This window comes from Carassius carassius, chromosome 31 (genome assembly GCF_963082965.1).
Source record: "Carassius carassius chromosome 31, fCarCar2.1, whole genome shotgun sequence".
In the NCBI taxonomy this organism is placed as follows: Eukaryota; Metazoa; Chordata; class Actinopteri; order Cypriniformes; family Cyprinidae; genus Carassius; species Carassius carassius.
Genome location: NC_081785.1, coordinates 10,688,161 through 10,716,125, shown reverse-complemented (window position 1 = coordinate 10,716,125; position 27,965 = coordinate 10,688,161). Strand labels below are relative to the sequence as shown.

Genomic DNA, 27,965 nt, shown 5'->3' with positions numbered 1-27,965 from the left:
AGAATTTGCTTTAAATGACATTGACGTTTGTTTTTGAGTATGAATATCAGTATGTAGGCCAGTCTCCTGTTCAAAGATTACCAAACATTTTTGTAAGACTCATAAACAACCAACTGTGTTGCCATTTAATTTGTAAATTGAAGAAATGTATTTGCAATTCTAATTCTTAGTGTATATAAAACCAATTCAGTGTAACATGGATCATTTGGAGTCATTTACAATGATTGGTCAGATGTGTATACAAAACAGAATATGCATTTTCGAAGTCATTTGTTATTCTTTTTTATTTGTCCATATTTACAGATATAAACATTCACAACTTAAGGTACCTAACCCTGGCAGCAAAGAATCAAAACTGTATCAATGATATAAAAAATACTATGAAAGTCTCAAATAAAAAAAGTGGGCAAGAGCTTTAACTGCCTTGGTGCCAAATAGAACCTTATGCTTTAGTTTCAGAGGGTAAGAGATCAAGAATGGAGGCAAAGGACTTTGGCCTCTCTAGAACCACCACAGGCTTCAAGAACTGAAGTTGTTTTATAGCTTGGTCCCCACAGCCCCCTAAAGCTCTCTCCAAAATCAGACGAAGATTCTGGATAGAGGTACACTCTCCTTTAGACATCAAGTGCCTCAGAGGGGATGAGCGAATCTTGCGGCACCGAGAGATTGGTGCTCCTCTTTGAGTATTCTCCTTAACAGAGCAGTTCCGTCGGAATAAATCACGGCGGCGAGGTGGATCAGGTCTGAGACAAGGATTAGTAACCACTGCAGTCCATGGATTTTCAAATTTAATCTCCTCCTCTTTATCTTTAATGAACTTCAAGAATGATGACTCAAAGCCCATAGGTTTGTAATTTCCAATGTCAAAAGCTCGTGGGGCTAGACTGTGCATTACAGGATCCATTGGGATGGGTGAAAGAGGAACTTGGGGTGGTGGTTCAGAGAGTTCATTCTTTCGTCTGAGGGGCTGCCGAGTTGGGGTGGGAACTGATATGGAAAGAGTAGAAGGAATGTTAATAGATTTACTGTCTTTGCCAGAGGGTTCAAGTGAGCTTTCATCAACAGCAATTCTGAGGGTAGATGGTGGAGAGAGGTCAAGGGGTGGAGGGCGAATAAGGGGAGGTGCTGTTAACTCCGACTCTGACCTGTCTTTGTGCCTAGGACTCTCCTCAGAAACAGGCTCTTCAGGGTGCCCACTTGACTTCGGGGAGCCATAGAGCAAATCCTCAGCAGCAATAAGCAAACTTCTGTCAGGCAATGGCTCCCCTGAAAGCTCAATCACTTCCTGCCCCTTTGATTCGGTTTTGATAGAATGGAGACTCATTGGGAGTGATGGGCCACCTGGGGGCACAGGTTCGGACTGATACTCCATTTTGAGGACGCCATTTGGAATTCTGGTTAAATCAGGGATAGCAGACACAGCAGATTTATTTTGTATTATCTCCTCTAACTTTTCAGCAGTGTAACATAATTTGTCCTTATTTTCCGTCAACTTTTTGCGTTTAAATTTGTGAACCCTAATATAATGTCGATTCAAACTATGCATGCTCATGACTACAGAGTCACAATTCTGTACCATGCAAGGGAATGCCACAGGAAGGCAGCGGTCTTGACACATCTGCAAAGCCTCCTCATGTGTTCGGAGGAAAATCAGGTCAAATCCTTTTTTTAGTTTGATTTTTAGGTTCTTAGGCACTTCGTCCAGCTCCTCCTCTGCAGTTTCTTCAATTGACTGAAAGTTCTCATCAGACCGAGAAATTTCCTGATCCTTTAGGCAGGAAGGTTGCTTGTGAGGCAACTTTTGAGAATCTTTCGATGACTGGGAAGAAGGGGAGATTATTAACTTTGTTTGGCATCCACTGTTTGACTCATCTTTTTTAGGTGTACTCTGGAGTCGCACCACAAGGGAATCAGAAGGATCACAGTGCCTATATAACACATGCTTTTTATAGCTTGATTTAAACTCATTTGCAGATGTAGCAGCTGGATTAAGAGGAGTCTGGTTCTGGTGAAACTGACTTGTGTGACGCAAGAGGCTGCTGTTGAGATGGTAGGACTCATTGCAGTTAGCATAGGTACACTTGAACCTTGGTATGGGCTCCTCTGATGAAGCCATCCGTCTTTTTGTAATGTTCTTAGACTTGCAGGGCATTTTTGATGTAATTTTCTTTTTGTTAAAGTTGTGCTCTCTACGGTAGTGTTTAGTAAGACTGGACAAGTTGTTAAACTGCTTATTGCATCCTTTGTGTTCACATGGAAAGCACAACTGTGAGCGGTTATAGTGATGCACCAACTGAAGGTGGCCAACAAGGGCATTCTGATTATTGAAAGCAGCATTGCAGTTTTTATGGACGCAGTGAAAGGGTTTATTGTATTTAGTGAGAATGTAGCTCAGATTCCCTTTTGCTACCAAGCGGCGACTTCCCCTAACATCAACATTTGAGTGTTTTACATCAGCATCAGTTTCAGAAGGGATTTGGATTTTCACTTCGGCTTTAGCTTGTCCATTTTTCCTACGAAGTTTGCTCTTCCATAACCGATAATCTTGTTTTTGGCATTTCAGTTGCCACAGGTGTTTTTCTCGTCTCTGGGTTTTAGCATCATCCATCTTCAAAGACTTCTTCCTGTTCCTCACCTTAGATGATGACACCACATACTCTTTATCAACTAGCCTTCTTTTAAAAGAGCAGCTCATCTGCTCAACAACAGATTTGTTTATGTGATGCATTTGTATATAGTGGATTCTCAATTCTTTTTTGTTTCTGTAGCTCTTGGAGCAGAGATGGCACTTGAAAGGCTTGAATGTTTGAGATTGAAACACCTCCATCTCTTTCACCTTTTCCTCAGAGTAAGCATGAATCTTAATGTAGTGCTGCATTAAAGCACGACTAGTAACACTCTGGTAGTGGCAACTTTTAGCTTCGCAGGTGTAAGGTTTTGTTGTGGCCTGCACAAGAAACTCGCTATGTGGTTGATTGTCCTTCAAGACAGAATTCTCAGTGCCGTCAGGCTTGAATCTTTGAGACTGAAACATCTCCATCTGTTTAACCTTCTCCTCAGAGTAACCATGAATTTTAATGTAGTGCTGCATTAAAGCACAACTGGTAAGGCTCTGGTAGTGGCAGCTTTTGGCTTCGCAGGTGTAAGGCTTGGTTGAGGGTTCGCTTTGAAGTTGCGTTTTCTCTGAGTCTTTAATGTTGTCACGTGTTTGTGGCGATTCCGGCTTGCTTGGCAGCTTCTTTGAATCACTACTTGATACTTGAGTTCTCACCTCATTTTTGCTGTTAGCTGCTTTGGCAGGTGACCTTGCTTTCAAGGTGGGTGAACAAGTGCTCTGTGAATTACGCATAGTATATCTGGTTCTTGGAGAATTAAGGCTTAGTTGATTCAATCCAAGCATGATCTCAGTCAGTGCTGCCCCAAGATCCACATTTGAAATGGTTGCGTCACAATCTATGGACTCGGGAGCAGGTGAGGGAACCTTTTCGTGATTAGATTCCTCTGTAGATGACCTTCTTAGAGTGTTATCCTGACCACTTTTTTGCAATTCTTTGGCTTGAGTCTTAGAATGCTTTGCTTGTACTTTCTGATCCTCCTCATTTAATTCATCTGGATGAGCAATTCTCAAGTGCTTCTGAAGTTCTCTTGTGGTAGTAAAAGTCCTTCCACAACTTTTTAAGCCACACGTAAATTTTCTACCATCAAAGCAGACAGCAACACATGTCAACGAGACCTTAGATTCACCGTTGACTAAGAGCTGTGAAGAACTTGAACCTTTTGTGATGCCCTTCTCTACTTCCACCTTTGACCTAGAGCTTTCCATAACTGGGAGCAAGAGTTTTCTTTTAATTTTTCTCTGTGTCTCAAAGTCTTTCTCTGTAAAGGTGATGCCATGGGTTGCCAGGTGCTGAAGAAATTCTTTGCGAGAGTAGAAAAAGTTCTTGCACCCTGGGCTGGTGCAAGTGTAAGCAGCATCGCGGAAGTGCTGTGCCTCATGGTGGTAGAGCTGCCCAAGGTCACAATAGGAGAAACTGCAGCCTTTCAGCTCACAGCCATAGGACAAATGGAACCCATGGCTATGCTTATGTGATAGAAGTTCATTGGTGGTGTCAAAACGGGCACCGCAACCTGTGACTACACAAATGTAGGGAAGATCTCCATAATGGACCCAGCGGTGCTGGCGATGGTGATAGGCAGTCATGAAGGTCTTCCGGCAGAAAGTGCACTTCTCCCGACGGTCTTTCATTTCCAGATAATGTTTCAAACTGGGATCTTCACTATCATGTTCATTTTTGATGTGCACACCCAAATATTTGAAGAGTTTAAAATTTCTTGAGCAGTTACTGGCTGGACACTGGTAAACATCACGATCCTGTAACTTATAGTGTGTTTTAATGTAGTCAAATGTAATGTAGTCATTTTCTACTTCATTATCAGGCACACTGGCAGCTTTTTCTAATATATGTTCTAATACAACAGGGTCATGGGTAGACTGATAGTACATGGCAAGAGAAGGGTCCAAAGGAATTTGACCCGGCTCTAACTCATCAAAACTATCCTCCTTGAAATATTGTTTTGGGTCCACCTTCTTCTTCACTTTTTTCTTTTTCCAGTGACCCCCTGCAGGAAATTGAATGTGTTTTTTGGAGTGTGGCTCAAACTCCTTTTTACTTTTAAACTTTTGTAGACACACAGGGCATGTCCACACATCATCTTTCATGTGTTTTCTGGCATGCTGACAGATTCGTGTCTCCACCACTTCTTTCTGGCATATCTGACAGACAAATTTATTCTTCTCATGCTTGTCAGATCTCTTAGAGACATCTTCTGAGTCTTTTTGCCCCTTTCTGATTTCTGTTTTTACCACTATCTGCTCTTGCTTAGTGCTGCTAAATACACTAATCTCAGATTCACCTTCTTCCTCCTTTCCAACCTCTTCATTCAAAACTTCTCCAACATTACACAGCCCCTCAGGTACTGCTTCATCCTCTACTTCTTCCTCAGGTTCCAGTCCCAATAACTGAATGCAGGAGCGCTTCAATGTCTTCCAGTCCCAGAATTCAGGGTCAAAGGGCCAATGTGCTTTCAGAGAAAGTAGCAGCTCACAACGCAGGGAATTTGGGATAATGGCATTTTCCTCGTCATATTTTTGATCAGGACGTGTGTAGAGCTCCTCAAGGACATCGAAGGCTTCCTGAACAGGACATAAGAGGAATTCTGTGAGCTGACAAGCCCGTATAACCTCCAGATCATCAGGGAGGAGACAGGCAACAGCTTTGCAGACCATTGTTTTTGCATCTACATCTTGATTTGGAAGCCGAAGAGCCTTCACGCACAATTCAACTGAAACTGCTAGGCCAAGCAGCATTGCCTGAAAAAAAATGCAATAGACAAAAAGTAAGGAACAGCTTAGCATACATTAAAAGAAATAACAAGGGAGGAAACAGGTCTATTCACCTCTGTTTGAATTACACGAATGAGGAAAAGGAGATGGTAGATAGTCCTGGCAATGGCTCCAAACTGGAGGCACCGTTCAATAAATGATTCAAGAGACACATCAATTCTCCTCTGCAGTTTGCTCCAGACGAGGGTTAACTCCCTGACAAACACCATAGGAAAAAATTAACTTCATTAGAGATGGCATTCACATGGAAATCTAGATCTCATTTACACATGGTATTAGCATTATCCCCAGTGATCCGTTCACAAGTGAACAAAGCTAAATACAAGTACAAATAATGTCCAGTGTATTTTGACTATAACAGGTATACCAGGAACAGTCCAAGTTGTCCTGCTGTAGATGCTGTGTAAAATAAGTGGTGCACAGGATGAAAGCTGTGCTCTCTTCTCCCTCAGCATCCATGTTACAAATAATGTCCAGGACATCTTTTGCATCTATTCTAGAAATCTTACGAAGCAAGGGAGATATAGAAAAAGAATTTAGTTTATTAAAAAAACATCATGTGTGATTTATGAGCAAATCGTTAAAGAAATCTGGGAACTTTACCTCTAAAATTGCTTCCTCACTAGGCAGCAGCTGGCACAGTTGGGAGACAAATGTTTGGCGAAAAGTAGACTGGTTAGGCAGGAGGCTACAGTTAGCACAGGCTTTGTTTAGGATCAGCGCTTTCTCTACCTCCCCTACTTTCTCCAGGTGTTTAATGCGCATTTCCATGAAACCTTCTCCCTCCAAAGCAAGATATGCATTCACTGTTTTAGAGGAAGACAATGATAAGTAAACAGCTGACTGTGTCTCACAGCAGATATCAACACTGTCTTAATGTCGGTCTTTAGATAATACATACATTATCTGGTAAAAATTAATAAAATGTCAGCCAGTCCACATAGCTGATTAAACCAACAACAAAAGGTTCAATCACTCTCTATATGAAAGCAGTGACATGCAAAACTTGTTTACATTTATTGTGGGAATAATGAGCAATATTAATATGGTGTTACTCACCTTCATCTGGGTCTGTTGACTGACCGGTAAGAAGTGAGACCAGGACAGGATTATTCCAAGCTCCACCTTCACCTGTGATGTTCAGCAGGGCATGCAAATCTGTGCTGCCATACTGCAGCATGGCCTCATGGGCCGCCTGAACAAAGAGTCAGACCACAACCGACCTGAATTAGATTCTCTATGAGGTATTGTCAAGAGGAAATTGAGAAACAAGAGACCAAAAAATGCAGATGAGCTGAAGACCACTGTCAAAGAAACCTGGGCTTCCACACCACTTCAGCAGTGCCACAAACTGATCACCTCCATACCACGCCGAATTGAGGGAGTAATAAAAGCAAAATGAGCCCCTACCAAGCATTGAGTACATGTACAGTAAGTGAACATACTTTCAAGAAGGCCAACAACTCACTAAAAAATTTGTGAATTATTCTAATTTGTTGAGATTTAATTGAGAGTTGTGGGTGGGTGTTTCTTTAAATGTCAGCCAAAATCATCACAATTACAAGAACCAAAGACTTAAACTTCTTCAGTCTGTGTGCAATTAATTTTTTTAATACATGAGTTTCACAATTTGAGTTGAATTACTGAAATAAATTAACTTTTCCACGACATTCTAATTTATTTAGATTTACCTGTATGTGCATCTGCGAGATAGAACAGGAGATAGAAAGCATGATTTCAATACATAAAAAAAGATGGAAAACATGGAAATAGTTTGTCATTTTCTTTACCCTATTGTTTGTTATATTTATTTGCTCAATGTATTCTGGGGTTTTAGTTCTTTTACTGTTGTAGGTAGCCCAAAGTATAACAAAAATATACATCTCTTCATTGTGTTTAGGGCCCCCAGGATGAGCGAGCATGTGTAAATCCGCCCCTGGTCCATGAACACCAGTACAGACTGTCTCTCATCTGTGAAAATGGTCTTCAATAGGGGGCCTGGCAATTATGGTTTGAGCTCTAAAAAAGATTCCCCTAATCTCCACAATAAGATTTTTTATCTTTTAGGATCCAGAAAATTTCATTATGCCTCTTTTGTTCAGTAAAAAATTAACTTTTGATCTATAAATCACACAAATTCAACTTAGCACAATAAAACCAAATAATTTGATCTTACCTGAACTGAACCATGGAACTGCAGCCATGCTTCCAAAGGTATATCATTTTGAGGCACTGATAACAACAATTCAAGGCAACTCCTGCAGATGATCACAACATTTTGAAAAAAATAAATCATTAGAAACTACATGATCAGTTGCAGCAGCAAAAAACTGGACATAATTTTATTTTTACAAATGTTTGTGTAAAGAATTAAATGAAGGCAACAAATAAATTATGGATATTCAATTTATAACTTTATATATTAGCATCCTAAAAATAGCACTTACAATGCAAGTCTTTTGAGCACAAGGGCAACATTTGGGGAGTCGTCTGTGAGATGTGGCCTGGCAGCAGCAAAACAGTTGATTGACAGACAGTAGACCTCCAAAAGAGCCAATCCATGTTCCACTGAATTCCTGCTTCCAGCGTAATGCATTAGAGCCTACAAGAATAAGTGAAATTAACAAGATCATTTAAAAAAAAACAAGCTATTTTAACACCACACAGATATGATCTCCTGTACTTTTATTTGCGAGTCAAGTGCAATTTACTGCTCTTCAGAGGTCTAACATATATTAAAAATACACTAATAACAAAAAGGGGTGTGCGTACTCTAACCATTTTACAAATTCTGTGCAGATGAACACTACTGTTCACAAGTTTAGGGACAGTATGATTTTTTTATTATTCAAAAGGACGCATTTAATTTTTCAAATGTAAAAGTTTTTAAAATATTACAAAAGATTAACACAACACAATTTCCGAAGGATCGTGTGACTCTGAAGACTGGAGTTTTGCCATCACAGGACAAAAGTAAAAATTTTACAGTTATTTTAAATTGTATTAATATTCACAACATTATTGTTTTGCTGCATTTTGATCACTAAATGCAGCTTTGGTGAGTATAAGAGACATCGGTCAAAAACATTAAAAAAAATCAAATAAAATCTTCTGAGAGCTAGTTAATTATGCTCAAGAAACAAGACAAAGGTGGATGAGGCTTGACTTCTGCAAAGAGTCGACAAGGGTCTTTTGAGAGCCTGACTCAAACAGGTTAGCATGCTTTCTCTACCGCAAACCTACAGGTCCACACAAGGGAGGATGTGAGGAGAAACCCCTGATACATCACTTCCACAGTACTCCATCTGTGCTGAAGCGCACTGATTGGACCTTAGGGATAACTACAGCACAGAGCAACTCCAGATAACCTCATATACACATGCAAACTCCTCGTTCACAAACCTCAAGCCTCAAGGATGTTAAATCCCAGCTGATATCTTATTATAGACAGAGGAAATGTCATGCCATATTTAACCTATAAAACTAAGATTAGGTGAGCTTCCTCTGGGTACCTGGGAATAGCCCTGTTAAGCAGATTTACCCCGGATCTTGAGTAAGAAATATTCATATAGGCCTACTCTAAATAATAAAACACACTGCAGGACATTGCAATCTGCAGTTTCGCAAGACTGTACTATTGACCTCACTGGGTCAATAGTACAGTAGCATATCAGTAGCAGACAGTTCCGTTCAAGGTTTATAGCAAGCAGCAAACTTGTTCCAACTTGTTTTCAACCAAAACATGGCTGCTCTGGTGAAAACGTATAACTCCTTCCCGCTTCACAAACATCTGTCCATGGGTTAAGTTTCAATCAGAAAGAAGAACCCATGATGCACGCATAAGGAGTGAAAACCAGTTTATTAAAAAAAATTTTAGTAAATGATCAAATGTCTTCTAAGGAGGGTTAAGGTAGGGTGTGGCATATGGCATCTGTCAGGATTGAGACTGGCTAGAGTGGTTGCCAGAGCAACACTGATGCTGAGGAATAAAAGGGGCAGAGCTGAGGTTAAATATTGTCTATTAAATTTATGCATTTAGCAGACGCTTTTATCCAAAGCGACTTACAGTGCATTCAGGCTATCAATTTTTACCTATCATGTGTTCCCAGGGAATCGAACCCCCAACATTACGCTTAATAAAAGCAATGCTCTACCAATTGAGCTACAGGAACACTGTAAAACCTGTTAAACCTAAATGGTCCTTTAGGTTCCCAATGGGACATTGTTAATGTGCTTGTTATGACCAAATTACAAGTGCAGCACCAACACTGAAAGACAAGCATTATTATGGTGTTATGGAGACATAAAAATAGTCTTCGTATAACTGATGTGTGTTGTCACAAATAACAGTTATTCACCTTTAACAATGATAAAAACCTCACCAAAATGCAGATAAAATGCAACAGTTACATTGCAAAAAAATTTACTTTAATAAAAATTCAAAATGAAAAGAGGCCCCACACTTAACATTCCTGGAAAAAGTTACACTTCTTTTTAGAATTTAGATCCAGATCTCGTTTAACTTAAGAATTATATCTAACAAATCTGCTGTACTGTACAATATTAACAATGACACATCTCCACCATGTGTCATTGTTAATATTGTATGAATATGACAGAACAAGGAGCATATACACTAACGTAAAAAAAAATGTAGGGCCATCAAATTTTAAAAAGGTCTCTTATGCTCACCAAGACTGATCATAAGACTAAGACAAATAACTGTTTACCATTCTAATATTTTAAATGTAATTTATTTCTGTGATGGAAAATCTGAACTTTCAGCAGCCATTACTGCAGTCTTCAGTGTCACAAGATCCTTCAGAAAGCATTCTAATATGCTGCTTTAGCACACAGAAACATTTATTATCATCAGTGTAACCATTTTTGAGTTTTTTAGGATTCTTTAATAAATAAGAATATAATTTTTCGAATTTATTTGAATTAGTAATCTTTTGTAACACGGTAAATGTCTTTACTGTAACTTTTGATAAATTTAATGTGTCTTACTGAACAAAAGTATGCATTTCTTTCAAAATAAAGAAACTGTACTACTACTACAGTCAAATGCAACTCAATGTGATTCCTTAAGCAAACAAAATGAAGGCTTGAGGGTTCAACGGGACTGTGATTAAAGTACAGTAAAGTAGATTTTAAAAATATGATTAATCTATTTTGTAGTAAAAAGATTCAGTAGGGATGGAATTTCTCTCTATATATGTATTATTTATGTGTAGCTGAATTAAATCAATAATAATGTTACGTGTTGCCAAAAAGTTTACTGAACACAAACAAGTATTGTTCACTGGCTGTTAACTTTGACAGGAAGTACAATTACTCTTAACATTCAAAACGGCTCTAACCATCATCAATACTACATAATTACATTCAAGTGGGCTGGTTCCATAAAAACAACATGGTGTGAATGAAAATTAAACCCAATCATAACTAAAAATAGATCTGAGTGTGGATGCAACGAGAACTGGGTCTCTTAAAATGGGTCTGAGTTAGGACTCAAGCACCCAAACACTCCAAAGGTTGATTAGAAGTGACACGTGACCGAGGGGCATCAAAGTTAGTAGAGACCGAGTACAGAACACAACCGAGCCCCACCCCACTAACGCGCTGTGGACCCCCTCTTCAAGGTATACCTGTTCCAAAAATGCATGGAAATCCCGTTCCAAACAGGCCGTCTGAGCCGATTCTTGAACGTGGTTTTAAAGACCACACAGACACACAATTTTAAACAAGCGTATATCCGCAACATAAACTGAGGGCAAGGGAAGCCGTGCAACACGCTATACAGTATCAGCTAGCTAACACAACCAGCTTGCTACTTGAAATTGCCAACTTAAAGCTTGCAACGACTCAAAATTTGCTGGGTATAGGGCGTGCATGCCAACACAATTGGCTTTCGATAGTTTTGCGTTTGCATGGCTCACTAAACGGTTGAGAAAACATCCACGCATGGTTGGTCGCAGCCTCAACTTGCATCTTGGTCGGCTAACGCGAGCCACCACAGCTCGTTACATATAAACAATTCGCATACATGCTGCGCGTACCTGGCAGAAGTTATTGCAATACTCCGTAGACGATTCTTCAGAAATGTCTTGCTGCCGAAGCTCGGCTTCAAGTTGCTGAAAGGTGGCTTGCAGACCCTCCATGGCGAAAAATGTGTCCTCGTCGAGCAGCAGGCTCTGTCGGCCCCTTAAATCGAGCTCCGCTTCTGCGTTCTCATCCGCCATGTTCACTGGCATCCACGGCGCGTACGCACGCATGCAGTCATGTGACGGTGAAGGGCCTCCTGCTCCAGGTGGGACTCCCTCTGCAACGTTCACTCTCACAGCACGTTGACTCCCCTTGCTTTGAATATTTGCTTTTCACAAATACAGGTGTTTTTCTACAGAAGGAGGTGCTTTTATAGGCTATATACTTTATGACAAAGGATGGCAAAAATTGACTTCCTTAAAGGATATTTTCAGAGAAATTGTGAAATTCTCAAAAATGTAAGGATTTTCTGTTAATTTGTTAATTTAGATGGCTGAAATCCATCTCTCTATCTATCTACTAGACTAGTTACTGCTACTAGGCTACTAAATGATCATAAAAATAAAACCAGCTTGTGTTATTTTGATTTGTTTAGTAGTAAATACATTAAAACACATTATTTTATTTTACCCAGAATTAGTAAATTTAGTAGGGGCTAGAAAGTTTGGGGTCAAATGTTATAGTTAATTATAATATATTTAAGAAATTATAAATATATTTGTTCTTTTATCATTATTAATATTGTTGTTTTTTTGTCTTACAGTGAAGTGAGTAATGTGGTGGAGAAAAGTCTTTCTATCTTGCAAAAGTAAAAATGATCAGGAGGCAGACCTCCAAAATAAGAATTTATTGAACAAAGCCACGAAGCTGAGATGACAGCAGCCCCATCTGAACTGCTTCTATTCAGAACAATTCTTAGTCTTTATTTTCTTATCAGTTGCCGACCAATGCTTATATAGCTCAGTTATTCATAAATTTCAGTAATTGTGAATTTCTAATTGTGGAGTTTCGCCAGTTGGTGTATTAAAAAAAAAGAAAATCCTTTATTTTAACCCTTTCCAGTAACCTGTGGTTCCCCAGAAGCATAATTTCATATACTAACCTGACAGCAGTTTAATAAAAATTTTACTTTCAACATCCCCATCACCTATCTGTTGTTGTGTGGAAATCACCTTAAATCACAGTTACTGTCAAGTAGGCTCATGTAGACTTTCATAATAACCCAAACTACTTCTAGACTTGTTTATTATATGTTAAACAAAAATGATTCCATCATTAACAAGGTTTACAATTTTGAGCTATATTACTTCTTTTTTTTTTTTAAATGGGTTATACACAAAATGAAGGACAATGAATATTATATATCTGGTGATTAATATTATTTCAAAATGATTTTACAACAGTGAACTGGAAAAAAATAGTCCTATTATTTTAACGGGGGGTAGGGTTACAGATGCAATAATGCACAAGCATTAACTAGCTTATTTTTCTTGGTAAGCTCATAATAATAATAAAATATAAAACATACTTTTTCTTTCTTTTTTTTTAAGTTATGTCCTGCTATTAGCTTTTATTAGTTTTTTATTATTTAGAATTTATATATATATATATATATATAGCATCCCATTGACTCCCATTCATTTTGGCATCACTTTGACAGCGAATAACTTTACATCTGAGGCGTTTAAAGACTCCACACGAACTTTAATAATTTATCTACTTCATTAGATAATGAAGTATGGGTAACGGCCGGTATATTGACGGGGAATGGAGAAATTATCAGGAAATTACACAGGCAGTGTAAGAAAAATCTCAATGTCAATCGCTGTTAAGTTTCCTTTATTTATTTACAGGTCTACGCTTGAAGATGAATGTGATCCCTTTCATCCTGGTCGGAAGCCATCTACAAAATGTCAGCCTACATAACGTGAAATAGCTAAAGAAAAAAGTTTTTTGTTCAAGTGTTTTTGACCATGATTTATTAGCCAAAACTGCATTATTTAACACCTAGCGCACAATTATTTGAATATTAGCCTATGGGTAAATGTTTTATGTGAAGAGATGAAATCATGTAGAACAATAAGCAATTTTAAGAGATTATAAATGAACAGCCTATATTGAATCGATACGGAAATGACTCGAGGGGATATTGTATACTGACAGTATGGTTCCTGGGATTATATATGTCTGTTTTGGATGGGTTACTATTTGGTTTGATGTAGATAGAAGGAAACGAACATCTTTTTAATGTGTGCGTTTATGCATGTATGTGTGCATGTGCTATTTGAATCACTTTTAATAATTTTGGATGATTGTACATGTTCTTTGTTATCTGTTATTTATATATATATATATATATATATATACTCTACACATTGACAATAAAGATAAATCTAATGTAATCTAAAGGTGTCTTGACATCTCCCTTATCAATATTCACTGTGAAGGCTACTGACTGAATATGTATCATTACGAAGTTCTAAACCATAAGTAATAAAAACACATGATATTTCTGTCAAAGGAAGTCTACTTGAAGTGTCTACTGTGTGTTTTGATAAAAAAATATTCAATCATTTCGTTAATAAATATTTATTTATTGAAACACGAAAACAATTTTAAAAAAGTAATACTTTTTTTTTTTTTATCCTGATCCCCTCTCTAGCTACATTCGTCGTGGGGAAGAAAGGTGAGAGGTCATGGGGTGGATGGCTAGACATGAATGGCACGGAGGGGAGAAAGAAGGGTGGGGGGAGAAAGAGCAGTGACTATTGAACAGTGTTATGTCTACCAATGTGAACATGTATTAAACTAAAGACAAAAGGCACATACACAACCCCAAAACAATTTAACAATCTTCAACTGTTTCAAGTTAAAAACATGCTTAGAGGTTTAATCCAGCATCACCCCTACTGGATTAAGACTCTCAAGCCTTCAGCTAAATTATAAAAAAAAATATCATTACCCCTAGGTGAAAAAATGAACTTTGTCCCTTAGAAACAGTTGAGGCTTGTTAAATACAATTTGAGGGTGATGCACAATAACCCCCTGCATTCCAAAGACAAAGGTAGCCATGACACTGTTCACCCATTTACGGGGCTTGTCAATTTTCCCCGGAAGGCCTGATCTCCACCGACGTCTCTGGGTGATGTCAGACAGCACAATGGTCATCTGAGGGAAACGCCGAAAGAGATGTTGCAGATCCTGCTTCATTGCTGCGACGAGATCGATGCTCTTCCTGCATCCCAAATCGTTCCGGCCGCAGTGAATCAGCAGGACATCCGGGGCTGCTCTTCCTCTGAGGGACCGGTAGAAGAAAGGAAGGAGTCCGTGCCATCGAAGTCCACCCCAGCCAAACCAGTAAACCTTGGCCCCGATGGTCTCTCTGGCCCTCTCTTCCCCACGACAAATGTAGCTACTCCCGATGATCCAAATCACTGGAACTGTTAATAGCATACAGCAATCACAATCAAAACACTGTTTTGTCAGTATGAGTAAACAGATTTTAACACACAAGTAACTTGTCTCTGGCCATTGATTTATTTATATCCGAACAAAACAGAAAAAAAGTCTATGCAAATATACAATAAAACACAAATGAATTGCTCTTATCTGTTCATTGAAATAATAATAACAATATAGGTATTACACAAGGTTAATTTATTATTTTATTCTCTTAGACGCATTTTGGCGTCACTTTGACAGTGAATAACTTTACATATGAGGCGTTTAAAGACTCCATTTGTCCATTAATTATTTCTAAAGAAACACAAAAATGTATAAAAGGCTCCATTACCTTGTATCTTAAGTTATGGTCCCGTAGAAGCAGTTTTTGTAAAAAAAAAAATAAGCTAACGATTGCGTCATAACCAGCGAATCTCTCTGTCGCACAGTAGAGAAATTACCGTATGGACAAGAGGAGACGCTAGCAGACAATTTTTATTGTCTATGAGGCTATCGGGGGACATGGAGGTATAAAGTCAAGGGAGATAATTAATCAGAATACTTACCAGAATTTGCTCCTGTTCACGCTCGCCTTCTTTGGAAGATTCGGTGATTGATTCAGATTTCTCTTGGCACAGCGATTAGAAGACTTACAGGTTGCTCACGTGACATCTACGTCATCAAGCTCAGCCTGAGTCTGCGCAGTACGCCCGACCCCCAGGAAGTGCGTGCTTCTAATTGACTTCACTTGTCTCCGTTGAATCCAATGGGGTCGCTGTGTCCATTTCTTTTACTGTCTATGGTTGCATGTTGTTGGACACGGAACTCCGGATGAGCGTAGAAACTGGCAGTGAGAGCCAGTTTAACTTTACTTAGACGAGACGGGACGAGAAGATACTTGTCCTCTCGCTGAACAGGATCGGTGCCCGTCATGATCATCCATAGCAGATAAGTGACGGTAAGAATAATGTTGTCGCTGTTGTCACTCCACTCAGACCACAGGACAAGAAAGTCTCATAAACAATTATATGACAGCGTCGATGGTATTACTTACTTTATTATTACTCTTGTGGCTTAGTCCTGATAACTGTTATTCTGAGGTGGATTAGAAACCACACCGGCTGATGACAGTCTCGTGCCATAATACCAGAATAGATCTGACAGCTCGCGCAAAACACTTCCGCTAGTCGAGTGCACGTTAAATAAATATTTATCTAAATTTATCTTTTCACACTCATATTTTTTCAAACATGTATGACTTTCATGAAATACAAAAGCTGAATGTCAAGGCAGAATGTCAGTCTCAGTCCTTTCACTGGCATTATACCAAAAGATGCGATGCACCTAAATAGTGACTGTCAGGTTGTCAATTTTACCTCTATTGAAATTTTTACCCCTATCCGATTAACAGCTCTTTTTGTGTTCCAAAGAAGAAAAAACACTTATAATCTATGCAATTCAAATAATCTGTATTTAATGTTTATTTATAATGTTATTCTTTGTTATTTATTATACAATGTTTATTTCTCTGTATTTAGAAATGAAACAGGAGGGCGAAAGACTCCTGGTTTGCATTATTGTGGTATCTAGTTGTCTGCCCTGTAACATGACCCAGGAGTCACGAGTCATTTATACATTACCTTATTTGTCTTCTGCTTATACATATTTCAGTCAAAACACTTGTTAAGTAACACTCGGGTTACTCCCGTATGGCACAGTCCTACAATAATTTGGCTAAAATTACGCGGATAATCTAATGCATGGGTTTGGCTATTCCAGTGATTTTTGTGAGGACAAGTGTTACTGCTACAGCATACAATACCATTCTGGAGAATTATGCTTTTAATGTTGTTGCAACCATTTTGAAGAGTCCATAAAGAAATTATTGTTTTGTGTGGAAGAACTTACCTTTAGGTTGGATTTGACTACACAAGTTGTCAAGTTGACAGGTTTCACAGATAGTGTATCGCATAGTGTATGATAGAATTAAGTCCAGTTTGAGCATTGCAGACATGTTTGATATTTTGAGTGGATTTTAGAACACATATTGTAGTTAATGTCATGCATATAGCCACAAGATACGTGTTTCTATGTGAGTTTTATGGTGTGATTAACCCAGTAACTTTGTTTTGGTAAGCCTTTTTCTGCAAGCATCTGAGAAAACCATTGCGTCTGATTTCGCTCCCTTGGTGACGTGGCAAAGGGGTCTCATTATAATATTACCACCCCTTAATCTGCAAGTTTCCACCCAAGGTGCCGTCATTTTGATTTTGCAAGCAACAAAGGTGTGCCAATTCTAATGCCAAGGTGAAAGTTTTAGCAAAACATGCAAACTTAGGGTCCCAGCCTCAGAGGAGACAAGAGAGCAGTGGAATTACTGATTTATTTACTGTATATTCCTGCTGCCACACAGATCTAAAACATTCACAGACATAATCGACTGTTTTTGTAACTCATGTGTTTTTAACGTAAATGTGTGCGAGTAAGAACTTAGTTTGGAAAAGGGGTGGGGAGCAGTAGCTCATTTTTCAATTTAAAGAGACAGGCATGAAAAACAGGCATTTTCAAAATTATATAATAATATCTGTGGGGTATTTTGAGCTGAAACTTTACAGACACATTCTGGGGACACCAGAGACTTATATTACATAAAGGTGACATATTATGCCCCTTTTTACATTAAGTTGGCAAGTGTATAATGAGCCTTTACTATTAAGGTCTGTTTTTTCAGTAAAAAACTAAATTACTGTTAAAAAAAAAAAAAATGATTTTATAAAATAATAATAAAGTAGGATTCCCCAAGGTCATGGACAACCTTGATTTTCAGTTTTCAGTCATCGGTATTAATGATTTCTTCACCATTATTAAAAAAAGTCATAGAATTTCTACAGTGAATGTAATTGTTCACTATTTATCTAAGAAATTATTTCTTGTGAGTGTATTACCTATGAAATGTTCTAAAAATGACTGAAAAAGTCCTGGAAATTCATTGGTCTTGGGACCCTGTAATAGGTTCATACTTTGAATGGCTTTTTGAACATCCTTATTTTCAGCATAAACTTAAATGTTTCTGTTTCAGAAAAGCATAGGCTGGTTAATCTCAGCTGTCTTTCATGGGGGTAGAAAAATACCCTCTAAACTAGTATTGTGTATTGTTGCTGGACAATACTATTCAAGTTGTTTTCAATTGAAAGTTCTTTTTAATGTTGGATTAGGCTTAATCTTGTTGCTTTATGTTTGGAAAAGTTTTTGTCCTTTAATGTTTGGTCTCCGGCTCTGAGTCTGTGCTGTTTGTCTGAGGCCACAAAGGAAGTGGATTGGGTTTCCTCATCAGTTTACACTCCCTTCCAAGATCACATATCAACGTTTACACAGTGTGCATGTGTATATGAGCGTGTCTGTTTGCATGAGGCAAACTAAGTACTCTAGTATGTGGGCTAGTAGGCAAAATATTTCAAATCATAAATGCCCGAATTCACATCAGTGTACTTGTGTGCATCTGTGCAGTTTACTTAGTAGTTATGTATAAGCAGAAAAACATGTTGTCTCGCACACAAACACACACACTCAAACCGCAGTATATGCTACTGTTCAAAAGTTTGTGGTCAGTAAGATGTATTTTTTTTTACTTATTTGAGATTTTTTTTCTTTGTTTATTGTGAATTAAATTAATGCTTTTATTCAGCAAGGATGAATTAAATTGATCAAAAGTGATGGCAAAATTTTTTGAATTGTTTCTTTTTGAAATAACTGTATCTATTCATGAAAGAGCCCTGATAAAATGTATCAAGGTTTCCACACAAATATTAAGCAAAACAAGCTTTATAAATTTTTGATAATAAGAAATGTTTCTTTAGTACCAAATCAGCATATTCTGAAGGATCATGTGGCATTGAAGACTGGAGTAAATACTGCTGAAATTCATCTTTGCCATCTAAAAAAACTACATTGAAAAAAAAATATTAAAATAGAAAATAGTTTTAAAATTGTAATTATTTCCGTGATTTTGATCAAATAAATGTATTCTCTTTGAACATAAGAGATTTATGGGCCTCAAATGTTTGAATGGTAGTGTATAGTATGTAGGTTACTGTGTGACCTAATTTAGTTTTTCCTCAAGTCAGATTACTAACAGTGTCCATTAGATCATCATGCCTCATCCATGATGCTGATACAGGCCTTTGTCATTGGAACTTATGTAAAACAACAAAAGGAGGCAAAAGGATCAAGTGTTTGAAACACTAATGGTGTTTGAGTGTTTCAGTGCTCACTGAAATGTAATTGAGGGCATTGCATTGATATTGATACATCATTAATATCAATGCTTGGTCTCTGAGATGTTAATGCTCTACAGGTTTTTTTCTTGAGTTCTAGAATTGTTATCCAGCTGTCACCTGATTATAATTTTGTTTAAACTGATTGTAGATCAGCTAGCTGTGTAAAACAGTACAGATTTTTGCAACTTGACAAACTAGCTTTCAATTTCACAATTGTGACTGTGTTAGAAACTTTCATAAACAAGGAAACATGAACCTACTTTAAACTAATGTAATGTGAATTTGCATATGACCACAATTATTGATTTTCCTCATTGCACCACAGTTGTACTTTACACCAGGTTAATGAGTCTAGAGACAATCGGTTAAATATTAGTAGCTGTATACTTTTACCATCGTGTGAGACCTGTCAGATCCTTTGAGGTTTGAGGACTAGTCAATAATTGCAAGTTATGTTAGTGCCGATATCTGCGTGGACAGCCGACATACAGCGTCATTGCGCTTCGGGTGTTTCGAGTTCGAGTCCCGGTTCATTGACCTTTCCTGATCCTGCCCCCTCACTCTCTCCCACTTTGCTTCCTGTCAGTTCTACACTGTCCTATTATAATAAAGTAAAAAACAACAAAAATTAATCTTTAAACAAAAACAATAATTGCAAGTCCTTTCACTGCTCATGCACAAGCTAAAAAGTCTTGTTACTCTTTGCAGCTCTCTTTAAACCGTGCCCTAGATTTAGCCCATGAAAGAGGGGTCACATCTAAAGTGCTGGTAAATAATAAATGGGCTGCTCTCTGATCCAGCAGTGCTGACTACTTCAGCCTGAAGCCTTTCACAAGGTTTATTTTTTTATTTTTTTACCATTGTATTATTCCTGCTTTTAGTGATCAGTCATAAACTATACTACAAGACCTAACTGCCAAGCAGTGCACTATTATAAGTATTAAATATGTACTAAATTAAGATGAGGAAAAGAAACATAATGCTAATTGAAAAGAGTTGATAAAGTAATTTGAATGTTAAATTCATATCTCAAACTTTCTCAAGTTTTCTGTAATTGTCTTTCTGTTTTATTTATTTATTTTTCTCTAGGGGTGCATGTGGCCACAGGTGGCGCAAGAGGAGCATGGAGCCGGATGTCATCCATCTGTACTCTTCCTCTCCTCCTCCACTGGATGAGGCTGGAGAGGAAGAAGAGGAGGATGAGTTTGGGGAGTTTGGGGGTTTTGATGGTGGAGGGATGTCCTCCAGTTTCTGTTTCTCAGAGCTCAACACACTCACAACATTCAACCAATCAAACACACTGGAGGACTCCCCACCTGACCTGTACATCAAATCCGTGCAGAAAGTCACTGTATCGGGGAGTGGATGGGAAGACGAGAGAAAAATGGTAGGAGAATCAATCAGTAGTGTCGAGAAAACAGAGAAGGAATCGTCTGACATTCTCACAAATGGCATGACGTCCTCCAACCTACAAATGGAGCTCTTTACTGAAAATGGTCAGAACTCTACCTCGATACTTTCTGATGTCCAAAACAGCAACATGGGTGATGGACACAGCCTCAGTAATGGCTACAGTGGGTCTTGTGCAAATTCAGAGCAGGACAAAGCTCTTTCCATCTGCTTACAAAGCACAGACACTGAGGAAGGCTCTAGACTGGACGTCAGTGTAGCTGATGTGTTAGACAAAAACCGGTTAATTAACCAAATGGACAACCTGTCAGACTCGAACAATCACTTATCGCTTAAAGAATCTGAACCTGGAGAGACAGAAACCATATTGGAGTCATGTAGTGAATCCCAGTCGTTTACTTCCTGTGGAGATGCACAAGAGGCTGAAGGTGAGCATGAACAAATGGAGAACTTTGTTGTATGTGGTGACGCAGGCTGTCTAGACGGGTCTGCGAACTGTGTAGATATAACTGAAACAGAGACGACCCCCTCACTGGATGTGGATGTAATCGCTAACATACAGAGCGGAGACACAAGGAAAAATCATGGAACATCTGTAAAAGCAGAGTTGGAAGTAGATGAGGAGGTTGAGACACCCATGGACTCCACAGCCGACGAGGATATTGGAGATTTCAGAGATGCAACTCAGGGTTCAGACTTCAGCCGAACTGAATCTATAACCCAGGAAGGATTTCCTGAATTTGTCACTGCAATGTCCAGGTGCTCCACAGATGATGAGTTTGGTGACACGGACACACTGGAGGACTTCAAGGATGACAAAGAGCTTGCTGAGGAGTCAGTGGATGATGAAGTAGCTTTTTGTTCAGAGTTGCCTCCTAGTGACAGTTTTGCTGACTTTAGTTCAGCTCCGTCTGGAGGTGTGGTGGTGGGAGGCGATGACAGGTGGGCTGCATTTCGACCACCTGAAGCCACTGAAGATGGTCAGGATTCATGGGCCACATTTGAGGATGAACAGAGTGCTTACATGGGTAAAGAAGAACAAAATGATGAGACTTCAGTAGCGCCCTCTAGCGACAACCTCCAGAGTAGCACTGTGAGTTGTTAGATGTTAATCACATAGTCAAACATTTAAAATGTATGTAAGAAGTTTAAATGAACTGCAACCTGTGTTTTGTGTCCCTCACAGGCTGATTTCAGCTGCAAAATACAGCATCTCTTCAGAACCGCCTTCCCTTCAGACATCCGTCCTGAGGTCAGCGGGGTCACTGAAGTCTTGCCCCTCCACAAATTCCTACAGATTCACGATCCTCAGCAGCAAAGGGATACAAGTGGCTCTCAGGAGTCAGAGACTCATCTTGGGTACAAGCTTCTCAACTGTCAGGACTCATATACTGAATTTGCTTTCAAATGCAATACAATTCAGTTGACTTTATATCTTACAATTGTGACTTTATTTGTTATAGTTGTGACTTCACATCTCACAATCTGACATTCTTATTTTAAACATTATCTCACAATTATCTGCACTAAATAGACTAGTGTTTAAATATATCCTGTGTGTTTAGTCTGTCTATATATTCAGAGAAAGAACTCAGGGTATGAAGCTCATGGTTCTCTTTTATTTCTTAAGGAATGCATTGGCCATGTGGCGCCACCTTCAGGACATCCTCGGCTCTCATGGCCTTAAATACAAGTGGGCTGGTTCCCATAGCAACAAAATACTCCTGGATTGGCTAGGAATCAGGAATATTGTGAGTTCTTGAAAGTACATACCTCACAGACATGCAATATTGTTAATAACAAGTGCTTCTTCTCTGATGTGAAGTATATCGCTAGTTAGTGTACACTAAAAACAGACAGTCACAGGATTTAGAGCTGATTCGAATTAGTTTTTTTTTTTTTTTTTGCTATAATTGATTTGACTTTTTCACTGTCTTCTTATTCCTCTTGTAGTTGTTCACTGGAGATAAAAAGCAGCCTGTGATCGTGCCTATGTTTGCTGCTGGACTGGTAAATAAAGTCCTAAACTTCACAAAAACATCCACTGCCATTCGAAAGTTTGTTGGCAGGATGCTTTTGTTAAAGAACAATTCTAACAATTAAATATATATTTTGTTATATATGTTTTGTTTTCACCAAACATCTGTCCCTTCTTCTTAGGGAATGCTGGAGCCCACCAAAGAGTCTCAAAAATCTCCAGCCTCCCCTGCACTTTCCCCTTTTGCTCCTGTGGAGAGTGGAAATATTCTATGCACTCAGGTGAAAAGAGCAGAAATACACATAGATATATAGATACAGATATATTAGTGATCTAATCTTCAGTCTTTAGATTTGTTATATTTTTGAACATTCTCTCACTCCTAAAGTGATTGAAAAAGGACCTTTCTAACTCCATGTGTTATCCTGCAGGTGGCATCCTCTTTGGCCATTAGTATTGACGGTATGTCTTTTCGCCGTGCCTCCTTCTCTAGAGTTCAAGAAAAAGCCACTTGCCACTCACGGCAGAAATCTTACTCCTGATGCTTTCCCGTTTATCCCTGTCTGAGCACTTCCTTCCTCTCTCATGGCACACTTTTCTTCTCTCCATTTTTCAAACTTCCTGTCCCTTCACAATTCACACACCACTTAGGAAAGTTTCTCTCCTGATACTTGTTTTATCAGTGTTGATTTAAAACAGCACCAACTTAGCATCAGCAGAACAATTTGAGAAGTAGCCATCAAAATCTTGTTTATACTCCAAAGAATGGGGAACTTTTTTTTCCCCAGTTGTTTGTCTTTCTTCATGAAACACTATTTAGTCAGCAAAGATATAAATCCATTCATCTTAGTTTCCCTTTTAAATGTTCATTTATGTTTATATCTTGCCTCTCTCCCCTCTTGTTCACTGTTAAAGTCCAAGCTCTTGTCACTATGCTGTCCACACACAGAGAGGCTGAAATATACTACCTCAGACTAGAAGTATGCAGCTTCAACTGTGATTTATTACCTTGCCATTATATGCAAGATTTGACATAAAGAGAATTATGCCCATTATCAAGTATGTTCTCAGTTGTGTTGTCAAAATACAACCAAATTGGTCCCTGTGCACAAGCTACTGTAGGTTTGACTAAAAAAGAGATTGCAAATCTTTTTTGGAATAGCTGACCTTATGCTGGTGCTTACTTGAAGCCATTGCACAGCTGGCCTTGTCTACAATTAAAGGGGAAGCACCACCACATTTTCAAAGATTTACATACAGTAAATATTTACATACAGTAAATAGCATATCAACAAATTGAGATGCTATTTTAAAATTGTGAAGGTTTAATTAGGTAGTCATTTCTGTTATACAATCAATGTAAATGTATAATTTTGGCTTCCCTCTGTTGTTGTTTTTTTATACCGTCTCAAAATCCACTGTGACCGGCAGTGAAATATTCATCGATGCACTTTTTTGACCAACTTTTCTTGCATACTGTGATATACCGTTTTCGCTTAATTTTAAGCAAATGTTATGGGTTCAAATACAATACATAATGTTGATTACCACGGAAAATAATTTTGACTTCTCCCTTCTTTTTCTTATAAATGTTTTTTGCTTAAAATCGTTTACAGTTTATTATGGCTGTATTATTTTAGGGCATTGTGTATTTGAAGACTTTCTCCCAGTGCAGTTGCCTTAATATTTTGCTTTTTTTATTGAAGTTTGAGTCAATTATTTTTAGTGATAAATAAATAGCATTATGCCACAAATTTTGTCAAGCTTAAATGAAGAAATCCAGAAAATTTCTTTAACCAAAATTATTGACCCTGATTTTTTTTTTCTGGATAGTATTTTTTTTTCTGTTAGGTTGCATCAAATTGTTATTAAATATGTCAATAAACATATTATACTACAGTATGACTATAGTTTCTCTATTCTCTTCATAGTCTGCTTTCATCTCCTGTCTTATTCTCTTCACTTTTCTTGCCCTGTCGCTCCTAATTCAAATTTCCTGGTGATTGTCTGCTGTTATACATGTACACTATTGTTCAGAAGTTTGGGGTTGGTAAGTTTTTTTCGTTTGTTTGTTTGTTTTTATTAATTATTTAAAGAAAATGCAGTAAACACCATTCAAAGTAACTGTTTCTATTTTAAAATATTCTTTTGGGTTACATGATCCTTCAGAAATCATTCTGATATGCTGATTTTGTTTAATAATATTTTCTTAATATCAATGTTAAAAACAGCTTCATATTTTGGTGGAAAACATGATAAAAAAATCAGAATTCTTTGATAAATAGAATGTTTGACTACATCTATTTAAAATAGAAATCCTTTGTAACTATGTAGAAGTCTTTACTGTCTCTTAATTTAATGCGTCCTTGCCGAATAAAAGTATTAATTAAAAAAATCGTACTGACCCAAAACGTTTGAATGGTAGTGCGTAAAATATTGTTAATATATTGTGGGTATGCTTAACTACTAACAATATACTGCCCTCCATGTCCTGCTGTCATTGCTGCTGCTTTCATGTGAAGCACAAGATGGTGGAATATCAGAGCTAAATTTGGACTATTTTGGCCCTGTGGAAGAATGTAGCTCAGATAGTGAAACTGACACTCCACTACCAGGTTAGAACAGAAAGGGTTTGTCTCAGAGAAGTGAGTGGTTTGCTGTGAAAGCTTCTTTCCTTCCTGTTCTCTTGTGTCTGTGATTTCAAAATCAGTCTTTAGTGAAGCTTGTCATCTTTAGCATTTGTAGTCTAGTGTTCTGTCCTTGGCTTCCTCTCTCTGGACTTTCTCACAGTATCTGCCTCTGTGAGTATCTCTTTTTTTCCTCCCTTTAATCTAATACACTATTGAGTGATTTGCCTCTGTGTTTCTGGAAAATGATATTGAAAGGTAAAAATGATCTTTAAAATGTTTCTGAGATCCTGTTTACATAGTTACACTGTCTTCATGATGAACTGTAAGTTTTAAGCATGACAGGGAAATTAAAACAAATTTTTTTGTATATTTTATTATATATAATATGTTTATTTAGGTGTTGATCCAGAGATATATGAACTGACTACAGCTAAAATGGAGAACACCACTGGTCGCAACATTGCAGATGCATTTACAAAACTCATGGAGTCTATGGAGAAAACCAGAACAACAGCCAGGTTAGAAATGTGCATGCATGAATACATACACTTTTAACATGATGAGCACAACTATATGGCTACTTTACAGCTAGAGAGGTTTAGAAAGATTAAAATAGGTTGTAAATCTGCTGCAATTACTGAGAAAATGCTCATTCTTTCTGTGTGTTTGACAGGAAGCCAGAAAGAGATGAAAAGATAAGCGAAGAGGCAGCAAAAGTCATCTCTCTTCTCCCCGACCTGTCCTTCATGCAGGCCAGGGTCCTAATGTTCCCCTCCATCCTAACTCCAGCAGCCTTCACATATGACTGAACACAGCATCAGTCAATCACCTTGGAGCCTCATCATTCATTGGTTTTATAGACAGTTCAAAAAACAGCTCAAATCACTGTTAGTTCCATAAAAGAAATTAATTTAAAAAAATCACATTTGATGTAAAAATGTAATATTTTAAAAACTGTCTATTCCTTCACTTCCACGGTTGTTAAATTTGTTTAAACTGGATTGAATTGTCCTGGAATATGTGAAAATGTTGCTGATGATTTTTCTTCAGCAGTAAAGACACTTTGTCTTTAATATACTGAGTATTTAGAATAGCATATTCACCTTTAATCTATGATATATTACTTGTTATGGTTTTTATTTTTGAGTGCAGTTTGTGAAAATGACACTTTTTAATCAATGAGGTGAAATGCAGAATTGCACATTTTACTACTTGAAACCAGAGACTGTAAATGAATACTGACCCCTGGTTGCTATATACAGTATATATATATATATATATATATACAGTGCCTTGCGAAAGTATTCGGCCCCCTTGAACTTTGCGACCTTTTGCCACATTTCAGGCTTCAAACATAAAGATATGAACTGTAATTTTTTTATGAAGAATCAACAACAAGTGGGACACAATCATGAAGTGGAACGAAATTTACTGGATATTTCCAACTTTTTTTAACAAATAAAAAACTGAAAAATTGGGCGTGCAAAATTATTTAGCCCCTTTACTTTCAGTGCAGCAAACTCTCCAGAAGTTCAGTGAGGATCTCTGAATGATCCAATGTTGACCTAAATGACTAATGATGATAAATAGAATCCACCTGTGTGTAATCAAGTCTCCGTATAAATGCACCTGCACTGTGATAGTCTCAGAGGTCCGTTTAAAGCGCAGAGAGCATCATGAAGAACAAGGAACACACCAGGCAGGTCCGAGATACTGTTGTGGAGAAGTTTAAAGCCGGATTTGGAAACAAAAAGATTTCCCAAGATCCAAACATCCCAAGGAGCACTGTGCAAGCGACAATATTGAAATGGAAGGAGTATCAGACCACTGCAAATCTACCAAGACCTGGCCATCCCTCTAACCTTCAGCTCATACAAGGAGAAGACTGATCAGAGATGCAGCCAAGAGGCCCATGATCACTCTGGATGAACTGCAGAGATCTACAGCTGAGGTGGGAGACTCTGTCCATAGGACAACAATCAGTCGTATGCTGCACAAATCTGGCCTTTATGGAAGAGTGGCAAGAAGAAAGCCATTTTTTTTTTTAAAGATATCCATAAAAAGTGTCGTTTAAAGTTTGCCACAAGCCACCTGGGAGACACACCAAACGTGGAAGAAGGTGCTCTGGTCAGATGAAACCAAAATCGAACTTTTTGGCAACAATGCAAAATGTTATGCTTGGCGTAAAAGCAACACCGCTCATCACCCTGAACGCACCATCCCCACTGTCAAACATGGTGGTGGCAGCATCATGGTTTGGGCCTGCTTTTCTTCAGCAGGGACAGGGAAGATGGTTAAAATTGATGGGAAGATGGATGGAGCCAAATACAGGACCATTCTGGAAGAAAACCTGATGGAGTCTGCAAAAGACCGGAGACTGGGACGGAGATTTGTCTTCCAACAAGACGATGATCGAAAACACAAAGCAAAATCTACAATGGCATGGTTCACAAATAAACATATCCAGGTGTTAGAATGGCCAAGTCAAAGTCCAGACCTGAATCCAATCGAGAATCTGTGGAAAGAACTGAAAACTGCTCTTCACAAATGCTCTCCATCCAACCTCACTGAGCTCGAGCTGTTTTGCAAGGAGGAATGGGCAAAAATTTCAGTCTCTCGATGTGCAAAACTGGTAGAGACATACCCCAAGCGACTTACAGCTGTAATCGCAGCAAAAGGTGGCGCTACAAAGTATTAACTTAAGGGGGCTGAATAATTTTGCATGCCCAATTTTTCAGTTTATTTGTTAAAGTTTGAAATATCCAATAAAATTCATT

The 27,965-nt window shown here is 38.2% G+C and overlaps 2 protein-coding genes across 3 annotated transcripts; one reads left to right on the top strand and one right to left on the bottom strand.

Annotated features, from left to right (window-relative positions):
• Nucleotides 1-35: 35 nt before the first annotated feature.
• LOC132111523 (zinc finger protein Rlf-like) lies at nucleotides 36-11,757 on the bottom strand. Its single transcript, XM_059518894.1, has 8 exons — nucleotides 11,467-11,757; nucleotides 7,852-8,006; nucleotides 7,581-7,662; nucleotides 6,464-6,599; nucleotides 6,008-6,210; nucleotides 5,772-5,908; nucleotides 5,458-5,599; nucleotides 36-5,371 (listed from the first exon to the last, which is right to left on the bottom strand). The coding sequence occupies exons 1-8, from the start codon at nucleotides 11,680-11,682 to the stop codon at nucleotides 443-445; spliced, it is 6,000 nt and encodes a 1,999-aa protein (XP_059374877.1). The 5' UTR covers nucleotides 11,683-11,757; the 3' UTR covers nucleotides 36-442.
• A 3,915-nt stretch (nucleotides 11,758-15,672) lies between these two features.
• On the top strand, nucleotides 15,673-26,043 carry LOC132111522 (aftiphilin-like). 2 transcript variants are annotated; one of them, XM_059518893.1, is made up of 10 exons: nucleotides 15,673-15,851; nucleotides 20,260-21,673; nucleotides 21,767-21,939; nucleotides 22,211-22,331; nucleotides 22,534-22,590; nucleotides 22,741-22,839; nucleotides 22,990-23,020; nucleotides 25,081-25,173; nucleotides 25,586-25,706; nucleotides 25,862-26,043. In XM_059518893.1, the coding sequence occupies exons 2-10, from the start codon at nucleotides 20,294-20,296 to the stop codon at nucleotides 25,995-25,997; spliced, it is 2,211 nt and encodes a 736-aa protein (XP_059374876.1). In that variant the 5' UTR covers nucleotides 15,673-15,851; nucleotides 20,260-20,293; the 3' UTR covers nucleotides 25,998-26,043. The 2 variants fall into 2 exon arrangements, with proteins under 2 accessions (XP_059374876.1, XP_059374875.1); XM_059518892.1 differs by lacking the exon at nucleotides 25,081-25,173 and having other exon boundaries at nucleotides 15,676-15,851.
• Nucleotides 26,044-27,965: the final 1,922 nt, after the last annotated feature.

Coding starts and splice junctions, on each gene's coding strand:
- LOC132111523 (XM_059518894.1), bottom strand. CDS start 11,682: ATGCGTGCGTACGCGCCGTGGATGCCAGTGAACATGGCGGATGAGAAC. Junction 8,007..11,466: donor ATTGCAATAACTTCTGCCAG/GTACGCGCAGCA, acceptor TTATTCTTGTAG/GCTCTAATGCATTACGCTGG. Junction 6,211..6,463: donor GTCAACAGACCCAGATGAAG/GTGAGTAACACC, acceptor CCTCTAAAACAG/TGAATGCATATCTTGCTTTG.
- LOC132111522 (XM_059518893.1), top strand. CDS start 20,294: ATGGAGCCGGATGTCATCCATCTGTACTCTTCCTCTCCTCCTCCACTG. Junction 21,674..21,766: donor ACAACCTCCAGAGTAGCACT/GTGAGTTGTTAG, acceptor TGTCCCTCACAG/GCTGATTTCAGCTGCAAAAT. Junction 21,940..22,210: donor GAGTCAGAGACTCATCTTGG/GTACAAGCTTCT, acceptor TTATTTCTTAAG/GAATGCATTGGCCATGTGGC.